The following is a 17,627-nucleotide window of genomic DNA, read 5'->3' on the forward strand; positions in this document are numbered from 1 at the left end:
TCGTTAAATTACGAGAAAAAAACTCGTTAAATTTCAAGAAAAAAGTTGAGATAAAATGTTGAGAATAAACTCGTTAAATTACGAGAAAAAATTTGTTAAATTTTGAGAAAAAAGTCGAATTAAAATGTTGAGAATAAAGTCATTAAATTACGAGAAAAAAGTCGTTAAATTACGAGAACAAATTTGTTAAATTATGAGAAAAATGTAGTTAAATTTCGAGAAAAAAGTTGAGATAAAATGTTGAGAATAAACTCATTAAATTATGAGAATAAAGTTATTGATTTACGAGAAAAAAGTAGTTCAATTATGAGAACAAATTCGTAATTTAACGAATTTGTTCTCGTAATTTAACGACTTTTTTCTCATAATTTAATGAATTTATTCTCAACATTTTATCTCGACTTTTTTCTCGAAATTTAACGAGTTTTTTTTTGTAATTTAATGAATTTGTTCTCGTAATTTAACGACTTTTTTCTCATAATTTAATGAATTTATTCTCAACATTTTATCTCGACTTTTTTCTCGAAATTTAACGAGTTTTTTCTCAACATTTTATCTCGACTTTTTTCTCGAAATTTCATGAGTTTTTTCTCGTAATTTAACGTGTTTATACTCAACATTTTATCTCAACTTTTTTCTCAAAATTTAACGATTTTTTTTCTCGAAATTTAACAACTTTAATCTCGAGATGGTTTTATTTTTTTATTATTGCTTGGCCCTTATCCTCTTCCGTACCATATCAAATCCAAATACCCTCAAAAAAAAAAAAAAACACACCTCAAAACATTTAATGCAAAAGGCAGTTCAACTGTTACATGTTTCAAAATATTAAAAAACAATAACAATAAAACAGAAAAATGTCAATCAAGCCAACAGTCTCTGTGAGAATCACTGGTGGACGAATATGGATATTCAGCGAAGGGAGATGGTAACGTGGTGTGTTGATCAGCAGAGCGTCTGCTTGTGTTGGGAAACTCATGTGCAGGAAATTCAGACACATTTGAATACCCTGTAAAAAAACAATAGTTGCTTATAGAGGGACATTTCAGTTTATGTGACTTCCTTCAGGAAACGAGCGGAAATACCCAACTGTCGTTTTTCCTCAACTACCTTTGCTATACTTCCTGTTTGTCATCATTACAATTTCCCTCCTGTTTGAGTGCGTCTCCCTCACTAGACGTTTCCTCCACGTGAGCCAACATGTCAGCCATCAAAGCCTCTTCCAGTCGCTTCCGAACACTGTACACCAGCTCCTCTTGCTTTCTGTGACCAAAAAATGACTTACATAAATATCCCAAACATACATTTATCATATGAAATATAATAAACACACTGCTGTGTGTGTGCCTTTGGATGGGTGAAATGTAAAGCACAAATTTTGAGTATGGGACACCATACTTGGCTACACGTCACGTCACTTACTTATGCTGTTCATCATTCAAAGGGCTGAAATACCTGATATCCTCGTCTGTGACGATGAAGGCCTTACAGAGAGGCTGAGCCGTGTTGAGCCAGACTCCTGGGTTCTTCTCCACAGCGGCGGACAGCTGGCCCGTGATGGGAGCCGCACTGGTGTGAAGGGCACTGGCAATCGCTGACAACAGGGTCTTATCTGTGCAGCCAGGGCCTACTCCTTCAGTGACGTATGAAATATTATAGAATTAATTCATTTTAGTAGCATCTGTTGATTAAAAACTCTTTTGAACACATTTCACATATCAGTATACTTAATTCTGAAAAAACAGAGGTTTAAATTATTGGACCAAAAATTTCTTCACGTAATAACCGAAAATACTGTCTGGCTGCTCTGTCAAGTCTTCATCGTCAGTTAGGATCCAGGGTGCGCTCTTTGATACCAATTTTTCAAGCCACATTTCTAGCACCTGTAAAACCAAATTTTTCCATCTTAAAAATATATCTAAATTATGACATATACTTAATAAACAAACTCCAGCTGGTCCAAAATGCAGCTACAGTTCTTACTAGAACCAGGAAGTATGACCATATTAGCCCGATTCTGTCAACACTGCATTGGTTCCCTATTAAACATCGCATACATTTAAAAATTTTGCTAATTACTTACAAAGCACTAAATGGTTAAGCTTCTTAGCACTTCAGTGAGCTCTTACCACATTATAATCCGTCTCGTCTATTGCAATCTTAAAATTCTGGCCAGTTGATAATATCAAGAATATTAAAGTCAACTGCAGGCGGTAGATCCTTTTCCTATTTAGCACCCAAACTCTGGAACAGTCTTTCTAGTCTTGTTCAGGAAGCAGACACACACAGTTTAAATCTAGACTAAAACACATCTCTTTAACCTGGCATACAAATAGCACATTATCACTTTTCTATAATTCAAATCCGTTAAAGGATTGTTAGGCTGCATAAATTAGGTCAACCGGAACCGGGAACATTTCCCATAACAACTGACGTGTACTTGTTACATCGTAAGAACAACGGCATCTACGCTGATATTGGTCTCTCTGTTTATCCAGAGGTTACCGTAGTCAGCCGGATGCGGGCCGTATCCAGATCAGATGGTGGACCTGCACCTAGACGCGACCACAAAACTCTTGATCCTGTCAACTAGACAATCCCATGTGAAGACCTCGTCGACAAGACAGCCATCGACACAGATCCTCAGCAAAGACCACAAGAACCAGACAAGTCCTCTGCACAGACCTACGACGAGCTTCGTCTCCATACCAGCATGATGAATCTGATCTTCAAGCAGAAGGAACTGAATGAAATATTTTGAATGCTTTCGATCCACAATCTGATTTCTGACATGTGATGCAGCCTGAACACCATGTTCATTCGTTGGCCAGAGGAGAATTGCCCACCACCCACCCCACCCCGCCCTGACTGAGCCTTGTTTCTCCAAAGGTTTTTTTCTCCATTCTGTCACCTGATGGAGTTTGGGTTCCTTGTCACTGTCGCCTCTGGCTTGCTTAGTTGGGGACACTTAATATTCAACAATATTATTGATTTGACTGCACTAGTGGATGAGAACTAATTTAATAATTGATGATCTTTACAACGGAACTGAATCAACACTGAATTGACTTCAGCTGAACAATGACACTATCTTCTTTTAGAGCTGCTTTACAGTCGAAATGGACTCTGTTTGCATCATTGAATCATTTCCTGTTATCACTGTAAAGCTGCTTTGAAACAACATGTATTGTATAAAGCGTTATAAAAGTAAAGGTGACTTGTCTTGACTAGTATTATGATGCTACAAGAAATTAATGAAAGAAACGAGTACTTTTGTTCAGGAAGGATGCATTAAATTGATCAAAAGTGCCAGTAAACACATTTATAATGTTACAAAAGATTTCTATTTCAAATAAATGCTAAACTTTCTATTCATCCTGAAAAAAGTATCACTGTTTTCACAAAAATATTAAGCAGCACAACTGTTTCGTGTGTCAACACTGATAATATTCAAAATGTTTCTTGAGCAGCAAATTAGCATATTAGAATGATTTCTGAGGGATCATGTGACACTGTAATGATGCTGAAAATTCAGCTTTGCATCACAGGAATAAATTACATTTTAAAGTCCCACTGTAGTCAATAATTTTATCCCTTAAAACTCATCTTTGATCACCAAAATTACATATTTAAACATTTTTTCCTGTGAAAAAAATTCTTAATGTTTTAAAATAGCTTGAATGTAGCTCTACACCCTTGCCTCATTTAATATACAAGGATCTATGAATATGATTAGCCCCGCCTCCACTCACTCGCACAAGCTCAATTGAGATCCACTCGGTCAACTTACTGAGGTAAACGCTGCACAATGGTATCGCTCTTTACAACGTCAGACACATAACGGTAATTCATATGATTAGCGTTTTGCTTGACTATGTTATCAAACAGCTGATAATGTGTTGCTAATGTTACACAAACCATGTTCACATTCACAAGTCAGACAGCTGCCTTCTAACAATCAGTATCCATAAAAACGCTTTGAACAACTCAGAACGGCAGTGTAAAAAGGCATATAGTTCATCATAACATCGTAATATAGATCATACATCTGCCATATTGCTAAATCTACCAGATTTTTCATTTCAACAGAAAAATATACCGGGATAACCTTCTTTTAAGACTCCATTGCTCGGTCAGTTAATGATATGCTAAAGCACGCCGGCACGTTGACATGATTGGTTACAAGGTAGTTTGTGACGTCAGAAACACCAGCGATTTCAAATGGCGGGTTTGAGACTGTCTTTGGTTTACTGCAGTTTTAAAGAGAAAATACTCAGCAATGGTGTTGACTTATGAATTAAAGTACGTTAAATACACCAGATAGACATATGAACAACGTTAAAAACTTGATTTTCACCACAGGCGGACTTTAAAATATTTTCAAATAGAAGACATATTTTAAGTTGTAATAATATTTCATAGTATTACTATAATATTACAATAGTATTATTGTTTTTACTATATTTTTGAATTATTGTAGCATTGATTAGTGTAAAAGACTTATTTCAAAAACATTAAAAACTCTTAAATTAAAAATTTTTTAATTCTTACTTAATTACTTATAATTTTATATTACAATTAATAACATAACATTGTTTTGTTTTTTTTAAAAAAAAGCTTTTAAAGTTGTAAAGCTCTCTCTACCTGTAAAGTTTTTGGACTTTCTTTGTTTTTCTTGCTGTGCTTTTATTTTGACATGACCACATTGTCTTTTATTTTGAAAGTTAACTGTCTCTAGTTGTTTCTTACCCTGGCCTTAATTGTGTTCACCTGTTTTATGTTAATGCTCTAATTCTTGAGTATAAATATCCCTGGCAACATCCGAAATTGGATACTTTCCTACTATATAGTAGGTGAAAAACAGTATGTGACAAAAAAAAGATGTCGAATTCACAGTACTCACAAAAGAGTTGGCAAAATATACCTACTACTTCCTGCGAGATTCTGAAGTGTGCATACGATGGACACTTTACTATCCCATGAGGCCAACGGGAGAGGATTTGTGAATTGCAGTGAAGTGACACAACTGACACTGGTAGGTTATGTGATAATGACAACATAGCACTCAAAATAAGTACCTACCCAAGAGAGTACACGATTTTGAACGCAGCTTCAGTGGTTGTGCCATTGCGCCTGTTCTTTTATCTGTTGTGTTCTCTGGCTTGCTTTTGATTAGTTTTTGTTTGTTCATCTAGTTTTCTTCAGATTTCAGAAACTAATGGAATACTGGCTTTTATTTATTCTTGCTTAAAATAAACACTTGGATTAAGTTCTTCATCTCGCCCAGACGTACCTTGTAAGCCTTTGGGGAGCTCCATTGTTTTCACCAGCTCCTCTGCTATGTCAAAGGCATTGAGGCCACTCAACTTCTTCTCCCAAAAAAGCTGTCAATGAAAATTATATTAGCATTGTTCCATTATGACAAACTACTAATAGTGGTGAATAATGGTACGTTTACACGACAACGATGTACTAAAACGGAAATGTTTTTTGCGTTTTTTGCATACAGATGACACCGTTATCAAAACGATCTCGTTCACACGGATCCACGAAAACAACTAAAAATGCTGTATTATTCATGCCAGGCCAGTAGTTGGCGATGTCACTTTGTAAAGAAAGTATAGACTGAACACGCAATATGCATGAAGTCACCGTTTTCACAAATTCATGTTTACAGAGAGATGATAAATTTCAAAAACTTGCACTTTTCTTGCGTTTTCAGGCCCCCAAAATGCTATTGCCATGAAAATGAACCGCCAAAATGCATAAAAAGTTTTTAGTTAAAAACGGTGTTGTGTAAACACCCCCTTAGATTAGTATTACCTGTCTGGGCTGGTCAATGGCCTTCTGTGGGTCTGTCTTAACCTTATTGCTGGGGTGGTTGGTAACTTTTGTAACGGGTTGTTTGAAGATGGAGGCCGTCTGTCGCACTGGGAGGGATGTATTCAGGTCGGGTTTACCCTATCAAAGATGGAACATTCTTGATTACCCTGCTGAAAAACTGGGAATTGCTGATCTGTTACTGGATATTGTTGCAGGTAGACCAGCTTGACCAGTAAAACTGGCTTGAAATTGCCTTAATTGGTTTTAAAGGGCCATGCAGAGATAATTTCTCAGCCTATATCATTCTGCAGCTATTAATCAAGAATAATGAATATAAAAATGTTTGTACATTTATGAAATGACAATGTATTGAGCCCCCCTTTGATGCAAGTCCTCTCACCTTAGTCTGGCTATTGTTGTCATATCTGGGTCTCTGTCTGTTCTTGTTCAGTTTGCTCATGAGCATCTTGCCTGTGCGGAAATCAAAGGAGCTGAGATCCATGGAGTTGCCAAGGTAACGAGCCAATTGAGGCTTGCTCCGGAACTTCTTCCCAGTGGGGCTGGGGAGGGGGAGCAAAATAGGACACATCTCAGAGATTTGATAAACCCGTATGGATGCAAATTTGGAAAGAGAATGAGTTATGGTGACGGTAGTTGCAAACGGATATTAACACACAATATACGCAAACAATGACATGCAATACCAAACTTGGAACAAATTTTTAAATATCTCAAGCCTGTGATGACAAAATGACGATGTTATTAGATCATGAATACTGTGAAGAACTCTTTCTGTTTCTTAACATTGACTATCATGATGGCAATTAAAATCACATTCAAAATGTGATTTTAATGATTCAAACACATATGAACTGATAGGAAGAAGTTCAAAATTGTAATGCAAATACCCTAATTTATAAATATATAATTAAAGCCTAACTTAAATTAAATAATACAGTAAATACATTTAAAAATGAACTGTGAATACCATCTGTAGGGGACAGTGGGGTAAGATGAGCCATTTTTTAAAACTTATGTGATAAGAGAAAATGAGGCAGAAGCAAAATGAGAGTATCTAAAGTAATTTCAGGATGTTTCCTATCATTTTAAATGATCAGAATATATCTATGACAAAGGGTTCTAAAGAAATATAGCTACTGTGTCTAGAGCTTTCAAACACTTAGATGACTTGCACAACAAGCTCTGTAAGCTGTCCCTGTCAATCTACTCTGCCAAATGTTTACATTTGTTTCGCATAGTTTGAGATAATAGTAATACTGTTTGTCTAGATCTCAGTGGGCATTTCACATTCTTCACTTGAACAGTTGCATTTCTACATCTGAAACGAACTCTTGCACAGACCTTTAAATCAAGATACTGTAGTAGAAGATAGTTGACACAGGTGTGATGAAGAAAATGAGTTCACTGAGTATTCTGTATGATGATACCATGAAGATTTCGTGCTTGTTTCAAGTTCATGCACAAATCTGGACAAACTTTTTTTGGGGGGTTTTAGTCGATGGCTCTTCAAGCTTGTCAACACGTGCAAACATGTAACAACATAGATGGTCGTTTAATTGATTAAATAATACAATACCACAAACTATACAAACGACCTGCCTCCCCCCTCTCCCGCCTCTGTTCTTCCTCCTCTTCCTCACCTCTGCTAAAAAAAGAACAGTCATGTCTATTTGTGACATGTCGTTGATTAGGAATCCTCTGAAAATTTGTTTATTCAGACTATGAAACACAATTTGTTTAATTTCACAGTTAAAACCAATGGAATGGAGATCCAAATGAATCATTCTTCTTAACTGGTTCTTCTGAATAGTTCTGCCAGAACCAACTTTGTTAGGTGGGTGAATCATAAACAATGCAAATCTCACACATTTCTTCAATCCAGTTAATTAATTTGGCAAAAAACACAAAAACAAACAAACAATCATGGTGTCATTTAGAGTGACAGCATCAAACTGGAACGCAAACAAACACATATAGTTTCTCAAATGAATTGGTGAATCAATGAAACTTCTTTCACATGTCAGTGAAACAACTTTGTTAAAGGGTTAGTTCAACCAAAAATGAAAATTCTGTCATTTATTACTCACCCTCATGTCGTTCCACACCCGTAAGACCTTTGTTAATCTTCAGAACACAAATTAAGATATTTTAGTTGAAATGCGATGGCTCAGTGAGGCCTGCATAGACAGCAATGACACTTCCTCTCTCAAGATCCATAAAGGTACTAAAAACATATTTAAATCAGTTCATGTGAGTACAGTGGTTCAATATTAATATTATAAAGTGACGAGAATATTTTTGGTGCGCCAAAAAAACAAAATAACCATTTATTTAGTGATGGCCGATTTCAAAACAATGCTTCAGGAAGCTTCGGAGCATTATAAATCAGCGTGTCGAATCAGTGGTTCGGAGCGCCAAAGTTACGTGATTTCAGCAGTTTGACTGCGCTGACACGCTGTTTCATAATGCTCCGAAGCTTCCTGAAGCAGAGTTTTGAAATCGGCCATCACTAAATAAGTCGTTATTTCATTTTTTTGGCGCACCAAAAATATTCTCGTCGCTTTATAATATTAATATTGAACCACTGTACTCACATGAACTGATTTAAATATGTTTTTAGTACCTTTATGGATCTTGACAGAGGAAATGTCATTGTTGGCTATGCAGGCCTCACAGAGTCATCGGATTTCAACAAAAATATCTTAATTTGTGTTCCAAAGATTAATGAAGGTCTTACGGGTGTGGAACAACATGAGGGTGAGTAATAAATGACAGAATTTTCTGACTTCTGACTCAATTTCTTTTGAGCGTTTTAAAGAAAAACAAGTATATTTCTAGCCATTTCGTAGTATAGCGCAAGTAGTGTGTTCACACACTGAAAATGACAGTGTGCACTTCAAAAGCCTGGATGATTTCCTTAATTAACCAAAAAAAGTGTGGAATGTTGGACACTTCATGCACTCAACTGCATATATAGTGTGTCATTTGAGACACATAGTATATAGAGCGTGTTTCTTTTACATATATTTAGTGCACTCCGACTAACCTGTAATATAACTTTTTCTAGTTGTGAATGGGGCTAACCGAATCATTCGGGGGAAAAAGGAGCCAATTCAATTTGGATGTGATTCACATGCTCAATTGACATGCACCCCCACCCCCTCCTGAAATAAAGCACACAAAATCCTCTCCACAGCTGGGCCTACTTTTACATGACAATCCCCCCTCTGTACTCAGTACCTAACATAACACTCATGGCTTTCCCTCCTCAATCTGAGCACTCCCACTTTTTACTCTCCCTGATGTCCACAGAGTCTCCTTCCCCTGACATGCTGACAATCTTACATGCTTTTAATAAAAGATACCTACAAAAGACCAGTCTACAGTGTCTACATTCAAAAATGTTGCTTTGTCACTTAGCAAAACGTTGCGCCGTATCGTAGCCTCTTCTGCTCAATGAAGGATTCCTCAGCTTGGAAATTAGGTTATACTTATGGAGTATGCATCATACAGATGATATAATCTATAGTGGCACTCACAGAATAATATATGCGTGCGTATTTTAGTTGTAGACATTCATGCGTCTCTTCGTTACATTAGGCTCACACATGAGAATTTTGCGATCAATTGTGAATGTAAACAATGCATTAGCAGTAAAGCGGAGACATTTTGGCACACATTTTCTTATCAAGTGACTGAATGAAATACTAGTGTGTCGGTTAAAAACTACGTCTCTTACGAGCATCGTTCGCTAAAATGACAATCGCGAGACGAAAAAGATGCTGCACCTGGTCGCCAAAACAACCTTAAATAGTTCATTTGGGGGCATTTCCATCTTAAGACAAACACTTAATTTTATCTGTGCATACATGCGTACAGGTCGCTTTGTTACTCTGTTACATGAATTAGTTTCATCATGCTATACGCGTTTTCTTTCTTTAAGAAAGCACTGCGCAAACTAGTAGCCCCGGCAAAGCGGAGACTCATCTATTCAAATGAACAAAAGCGATCGCTTTGCTCGTAAAGCAGCATGACGATAAATGCAAACGCGGATCGCGATTTAATACGTTTGCGTTATTAAATCGGTTATACTTACTCATTTTTCTCCATCGCGCATTCTCTGTTGGTGTCGCCTTTTTGTGAATGTTAAATCCCCCTCTCTTCCTCTATACTTTCACTCCCCTCCCCCTTCAATGAGACAAATGAAAGACATTATGCCCGATTAGGGTTGACTTAACGAGACAAAGCCCTGCGGTAGTCGGGGAGCTAACCATAAACCACATGATGACAATACAATGCACTGTTTTGTTTTCAAGTTGCTATTTGTTGTGTTTGATGAAATGCTCATTCTACTAATACAGGTCATTTCACTATACATTGTGTGTTGAAGGCTATATCTGCTGTGAATTAGCTTTGTTTGTCGTGTACAAAAATACCACAGCACTTTTCCACTGTAAAGCATACAAATGGGTAAAATGTAAGATTTCATATTCGCATATTTATTTGCAGTACTGTCTTGTTCTCTAAAATTCCCGGTTGTACAGTAGGTTTACTGCGATTGTAAAAGCCCTACAGGAAATCCCACACAAACATGATCACGAGAATCCTGTGGGATTGTGCTGGATACGTGTGCAGGTTCTGCAGGGCTTTTCTTTTGGGGATTGGGTCTTTTTTTTGTAAGGGACATTTTGGCGGAAACTATGGTTACCATGGTAACATTTTGTATGAGTAAAGAAAGCAAAATGCCTCCTCCCAATTCTTAAATATATAGAGGTTGTTTTTCCATCAACATGGAATCTAGTTAATTTATTAATTAGTACAAATTATATGTCAGACAAAACGATCACATTTATATAAATAAAAAAATAGCCTAAATAAATAAAAAAGGTAATTACGACTCTTTATTTCTGACGTTTTTTTTCTCAGAAATTCCGACATACAAACTTGCAATTGCCAGAAATGTGAGACAAAAAGTCATAATTACTTTTTTTTATTATTATTCCATGGCACATAAGCTTCAGTAATCCACCCCTGCATCACACATCCATCATGGAGACGGCTTTTTGATTTCTGCATTTACATCTGTAAGATGTATGTTTTGAGTGTTTGCTCTGCAGTGTCTCTAAGACGTTTCCTGTAAGATGTTAAACAGACATTTATAAAATATCTTTAAGATGTTTATGATTTAGAATGTATCAGATGTTTTCCAGATTAAAGGTGCCCTAGAACCAGTTTTTACAAGATGTAATATAATACCCCATAGATTTTTTTTAATAAATTTTTTTAACTGCCTATTTTGGGGCATCATTAACTATGCACCGATTCAACGCGCGGCCCCTTTAAATTGCGCACTCCCTGCCCAAGTGCAAGTGTTTAAAAATGAAAATAGCAACGGCTCTTGTCTCCGTGAATACAGTAAGAAACGATGGTAACTTTAACCACATTTAACAGTACATTAACAACATGCTAATGAAACATTTACAAAGACAATTTACAAATATCACTAAATATATCATGTAATCATGAATCATCAGTTATTATCGCTCCATCTGCCATTTTTCGCTATTGTTCTTGCTTGCTTACCTAGTCTGATGATTCAGCTGTGCACAGATCCAGATGTTAATACTGGCTGCCCTTGCCTGATGCCTTGAACATGGGCTGGCATATGCAAATATTGGGGGCATACATATTAATGATCCCGACTGTTACGTAACAGTGTGTGTGATATTTCTCGGTGTTATGTTGAGATTCGCCTGTTCTTCGGAGGTCTTTTAAACAAATGAGATTTACACAAGAAGGAGGAAACAATGGTGCTTGAGACTCACTGAATGTCTTTTCCATGTACTGAACTATAGTTATTCAACTATGCCAAGGTAAATTCAATTTTTGATTCTAGGGCACCTTTAAATGCTCTTTAGCATCTCTGCTATCTAGGTAGTCCAAATAAATGTTATGACACACGCACAGAGAAAGAATTTATTCACAAAAGTATGACAAAATAACAATCTTAAGTAAATACAACATATTTTATGTGCAAACTCAAACTAAGTGATGTGCAAAGCCATGAAACAGAATCATCTTTCATTCCCAGGTATCAGCCCTGTACAGACAGAATTAACTCATTAGCAAGATAGTTGTTTGCAGTCTGATTTAGTACACATCAACATCCAATTTAACCCAATCGGGCACAGTAAAACATTATTCAACCATATCAGCACATAAAAATTAAATCTTAAAGTGACAATGTTCTTCAGTCTTTATGGTTTGTACGTCGCATCATCAGCGCCGCCTACTGGCGGGTCAACGCATAAGCTGTTTGCTCCCGGTAGGAATACACAACAACCGTTTTCTACAGATCCATGATACGCAGTTGGACAACTAGTCATCATCATCCTTCTTGAATTTGCCTCTAATGTAGGGAACATAATCCAGAATCAGCCGCCAGTCTGTGAAATAGACAACAGCCAGTCCACCAACTGTACCCCATCCGACCAGCGTAGGAACCCTGGATTGCAAAGGAAAGAAACAAAAGGCCACCTTGGAATTATAAGGTTCTGTCTGCATTCTGAGCAGTTTTGAGATATTGAGCTTCAAGGTTTTTGCCTTCATATAGCAAAAATGAAAATGACAAGAGACCCTAAATGTATTCTAACTGTACAATATCAAAATCCTCTCAAATTTGTAATTGGGGATTTTTGGAACAGGTCATATGAAGAATTCTGATTCTAAAAATATAACTTCCCACTTGGAATTCTAAGGTTCTATATTGCTAAATATTAATCAAAGCAATATTTTTCAAGAAAGTTTACTTATAATTTGATTTAAAACATAACAATAGTGTTGTAATAATATGTCAACATGTATAAGAAAGTTAAATTGAATGCTTTCTATGACATTTATTTCATATTTTAGGATGAATAATTATTTTCTTCTTCAAGTTAAGCATTAAAGGCAGTGCTAAATATTTTGTCCAGTGCATATGTTAATTTTAGGTAGGAATATGGTGGGTAATTTAACACATTATTGCAGGAAACATTAGTTTAAGTTTCTTTTGGTTTCGACAGAAAGCAGCTACTGTAATATCAGGACTTTACTCCACAGAAAGTGGAACAAGTAAAATGGCTTTCTCTCCAAAGATAGAACCTTATAGAACCAAGTTAGAATTCGACTTAGTAGATAGAACCTTTTTTTTTTCTAACACAACTTAAAAAAAAAAAAAAAAAAAAAAAACACTAACGAATATAAGTTGTCACAGAATAATAATATATGAATAACTCAATTTTGACAAAAATGTCAGATAGAAACTTACAATTCCAAGGTGACGAAAAGTATTTAAAAAATAAATAATTACAAATAAGTTTATAGTTATAGATGCTATTCCAGAATGATAACAGTGGATACACATGCTAAAAGGCAGAGGAGCTGCTCGACTCTTAAGTTAACATACCGTTCTTCTTGACTGTTCATTCAATCAATGATGAACTTACCATGTTCTGGCAATAGAGACATATTTGGGGCCGATCAGCTTTATTAACTTTTGCATCTTGTGACTGGCCTCCTCTGTTCAGAAAGTAAACAAGTTGAAATGGCTGTTTCAGGACCCCAGGCTGCCCGTTATTAGCCTGATAGAAAATTCTGGAACTGTGTAGATTGCTCATTTACATAAAACAGCTAGATATGGAGTGTACGTTAGTCAACATTTTAAAACAGGGCTTTGTAATGAAAATGGGAGAAAATACTGCTGATATGCAGTTGACTTGAATAATACACTAAGGCACATACAGTGCACAGCATAAATGAGTACACCCACTCTGAACAAATACAAAAGATGTATTTTCTTTATGATCACTAACAGAATTCATGGAAAGATGGCAAAACTAAAATGTATTAAACAAATACATAATAAAAACTGAGAAATATATGTAATTAATAGCCATAAAATAAGTAAGCCAATTGTGTTTAAATTAAGGATTGCAGAAATGAGTACACCCTAGAATTAATTCAACAAATGTATAATATTCTAGTACTTAGTATGCCCTCCATAATTTTGAATCTACTGCTCTGACCCTTCTTGGCACGGAGTGTACAAGTTTATGACAAATTGTCACATCTGTCCTGTTTAACTCCTGGATGATGAGCTCCTTAAATGCCCAGGGGCCGTATTCACAAAACATCTTAAGGCTAAAATTAGCTCCTAACTTGAAAATTTAGGAGAAACTCTTAAAAATAATGGGCGTGTCAGTCCTAATTTTAGGATTTTTTTTCTCTAAGAGTATTTCACAAAGCATTTTAGCGCTAAAACTAGCTCCTAAATCTGTGAAACATTAGGAGTAGTCAAGAGGACTCCTAAGTCACTAAGACCAAATCACAAACAATCCTAATCCACCTAAAGACACTGTACACCATTGAGGGAATAGCGATAGAGCCTTGGGTGCTGAACCTTTTCTTCATAAATGCAATACATTTTGAATCTACGATGAAACGCCAAAAAAAAACTTTAACAAATAAATAAATATTGTCTGATTATCTGTGGCAATGGTTTTCATGAGTTCACACTTACAAATGATTGAATAGAGTAAAAAAAAAAAAAAAAAAAAAAAATATATATATATATATATATATATATATATATATATATATATATATATATATATATATATATATATAATATAATTTGTCGCTTGAATTCTGCATTTCCTTGAGATGAAGACATCCAAGAGGTGGACAATTAACTGTATATACTAGTTTAATTAGTGACACTAGCCTACATTTTAAAACCTTTATGGCAACAATATGGCAACATTTTTATTAAAAAATATTTATTTGAATAATGCAACATTTGTATTTTAAAACCTTTATTTTAATTTGGAAACATGACATCTCATTGTACAATATTTCTATGATTAAATCACTGACTCCTCCCCCCATTAGCCAATCACTGTGTGTATACTCCATAGCAACGAGGTCAACCCCGCCCTTACTCTTAGCTTAAGACTTCAGTCTATTCCTTAGTAAAAGTTTGTCTCAGCAGATTTGTGAATAGGTTTAAAGAAACACTCTTAGCTAAGAACTTTTAATGCTATTTAGGAGAACTCTTAGTAGTAAGATGAGATGTTTTGTGAATACGGCCCCATTTCTTTAATGGGGAGTGTTGCTCAACTCATTTCTACAGAATCACCCACAGGCGCTCAAGAGTGTTAAGATTGAGTGCAATACATGTCCACAGAAGGTTTTTTTTTACCTTGGGAGAATGCATATCCTCATTGTCATGTTGAAAAAATGCCAAACAATGCAGGGAATGAGGAAAGGGAAACATCTTCTGTTTCAAGTTTGTGTATTAAATTACACAGTGGTGTGGGAATTCATGACAGCATTGATAAAGCACAACTCCCTCACACCTTCAGCACTCATACATCCCAGAGCTTTACTACCACTGAACTTTACTGTGGGAACCAGGCACTCCTCCTCTAGCAACACCATAACATTTTGGATGCTGTTAGATCCAAAATGATTTATTTGGTCTCATGAGATCAGAGTATTGATTCCCAGAATCTAAATTTTGTAAAAAATGGCTAACTCTTTATTGTACTTTGGCTACAGTAGGTAGTTCCAGTGAGAACAACAACCATGCTTGTCATTTCTTCAGGCTGCATCTTACTCTGTGTGATAAACAGTCACTCTTTTCATAGCTTTTGCTGGCTCTCAAACACTCGCTTGGTATTTCTCCTGCTCTTTGTCTAGCAAAAAAAAAAAAAAATCCCTCATCACTAAATGAAAGCTTAAAATGAAGGCCTGGTTATTTCAGGGGCCAAGTTCATTGTTTTTGAATTTCGGTGTTACTTTTGCTACATTTTCACACTTAAAAACAATGATATGGTAATCCTCTTGTACCACTGTCCTCTTTTGTGCTAAGAAATAAGTCTCCTGACAGTTCCCTCAAGTGCTTCCATTGTTGTCAGCATTAAGTCTGAGAATGATTCAGTGAGCTATATAACACTTAATTGTCAAGAAATTACTTCTCTTTAAATGTTTTGCTTCAACAAACTTACCTGTTGATCAAACATTGCCTTTTAAACTTACACCAGAAAAAAAATATTTTGTTTTATTTAGTAACTTTCAGGAGGGTGTACACAACATTTTATCACCTTGATAAGAAAATCGTATTTTCCTGAATAATTTTGACATGCTTCTTTGGTAACTGATTAAACAGAAGACATGTTAGGGTTCTTTAGAGATATAATGTTCCAGCAAGTCTAAGTAATTGAGTATTTGCCTACTACAGAAGTTTCAGAGGGGGTGTACTCATTTATGCTGTGCACTGTATGCATCACAAGTAAAAGAAAAGAAAAAAAACTTTAAATAAAAAACAGTGAGCACCTATATATTTACCAGCGTGTACAGAACTTTACCAGTCCACCTAAACAAAGAAGTTATCTCGCTAATGAGCACTTCTAAGAAATAAGATGTGTCACAAATATTCTGGAAGAAAGCAGTTTGTGAGGTATGTGGCATCAAATCTTTTATATTTGATATGAATATATTAAAGATATAAAGATATGTGTTTTGTTTGAGACAGCAGCAGATAATACTGTCTGCTATAACTATTTTAAAGGCCCTTTAACACCAAGTACAATACTTATAACGTTTATAAATAGCTTATAAATTTAAAGTTATCATATAGTAAACGTTCTAATTCTATAAAACACCGACAGCCAATCAGAATCCACTTGCCTATAAAAAGCGCGAGGATTTAAAAGCTTCAGCGCGCCATTATAATGAACAGAATCGTTGGTGTGATCATGTGAGCGATATTTCTCTTTATAGCTATCGTTCTTGGTGTGAACGGGCAGCGTTACCTCTTCACTCAAAGCTTTTTGTCGCAAAAGACACGCGATGGTAAGACTTTTATTACAATGTTTTCTTTTATTTAACTCATTTGAAGGTATACAAGATCCAAAGCAAGACATTGAAAAAAAATGTATAATTCTGTTATTAAAAATGGCACATTTATTGCTACATTACTGTTATATACAGGACAGTTCTCAATACCTACTTTATATATATATTTATAAAAACAAAGACGAAAAATAATAAAGACAAAAACCGGAGGCACTCTGAAGACAACAGCAGTATTGTTCATGTCCCTACTGCAACTGCAAGACACCAGGTTCTGTAAAATTCACACACATCTTAATTCTGATGGAAATCATGGCAGCAATCTTACTTCAGCGCACAACCATTCATTCAAAATGTTCACTCAGTTGGACATTCAAGATGCTTCAGGGACAAAAAGAAAGTAATTTCAGACAGGAAAATCCATGATGACATGACAACACTCCTCCAGCATCTAAAGCATTAAGCAGGGGGCAAAAACAAATCCAGCACTCATATTTTATAGATACTTTCAAAATGAACATGCATTTGAGATGGTATCAGCTGGATAAAACAAGAATTACTTGAGAATAACAGTCTAGTGTTTCCGGCCCCCATCTGATGAATCGAAGAAGATCCTTCTGGTGTGCTTCACAGATTACAGGACACTAGCATCTCGAAAGGGAAAAAAAAAAAAAATAATCCAACCTAGTTGAGCCAAAGATGACAGGAACGAGAACCCTAAAATTGCCAAAAAGGTACACACACAGCATAATAATAAGGATGAAAGACTACAATGTTTCTAAATTGCAGATTAAATAGTACAACACAGATGCTTCCAGAAAGAAACCAAACAAATCCCAAAAGATGGATGAGCCATTTTTGCATTTTGAAATAAAACAAATGGTCAA

At 35.7% G+C, this 17,627-nt stretch overlaps 1 protein-coding gene and 1 long non-coding RNA gene across 5 annotated transcripts; both read right to left on the reverse strand.

Annotated features, from left to right (window-relative positions):
* Positions 1–689: 689 nt before the first annotated feature.
* mbd3b (methyl-CpG binding domain protein 3b) lies at positions 690–10,152 on the reverse strand. 4 transcript variants are annotated; one of them, XM_048182992.1, is made up of 8 exons: positions 9,941–10,128; positions 7,421–7,486; positions 6,224–6,383; positions 5,824–5,961; positions 5,294–5,384; positions 1,456–1,633; positions 1,111–1,263; positions 690–1,009 (listed from the first exon to the last, which is right to left on the reverse strand). In XM_048182992.1, exons 1-7 carry the CDS (start codon positions 9,952–9,954, stop codon positions 1,116–1,118), a joined length of 795 nt encoding a protein of 264 aa, XP_048038949.1. In that variant the 5' UTR covers positions 9,955–10,128; the 3' UTR covers positions 690–1,009; positions 1,111–1,115. The 4 variants fall into 4 exon arrangements, with proteins under 4 accessions (XP_048038949.1, XP_048038948.1, XP_048038950.1 ...); XM_048182991.1 differs by having other exon boundaries at positions 7,421–7,489; XM_048182993.1 differs by lacking the exon at positions 7,421–7,486 and having other exon boundaries at positions 9,941–10,118.
* A 1,654-nt stretch (positions 10,153–11,806) lies between these two features.
* LOC125263781 lies at positions 11,807–13,610 on the reverse strand. Its single transcript, XR_007183894.1, has 2 exons — positions 13,332–13,610; positions 11,807–12,349 (listed from the first exon to the last, which is right to left on the reverse strand). It is a non-coding gene; the product is annotated as an uncharacterized LOC125263781 (long non-coding RNA).
* Positions 13,611–17,627: the final 4,017 nt, after the last annotated feature.

Source organism: Megalobrama amblycephala, linkage group LG2 (genome assembly GCF_018812025.1).
Source record: "Megalobrama amblycephala isolate DHTTF-2021 linkage group LG2, ASM1881202v1, whole genome shotgun sequence".
Classification (NCBI taxonomy): domain Eukaryota; kingdom Metazoa; phylum Chordata; class Actinopteri; order Cypriniformes; family Xenocyprididae; genus Megalobrama; species Megalobrama amblycephala.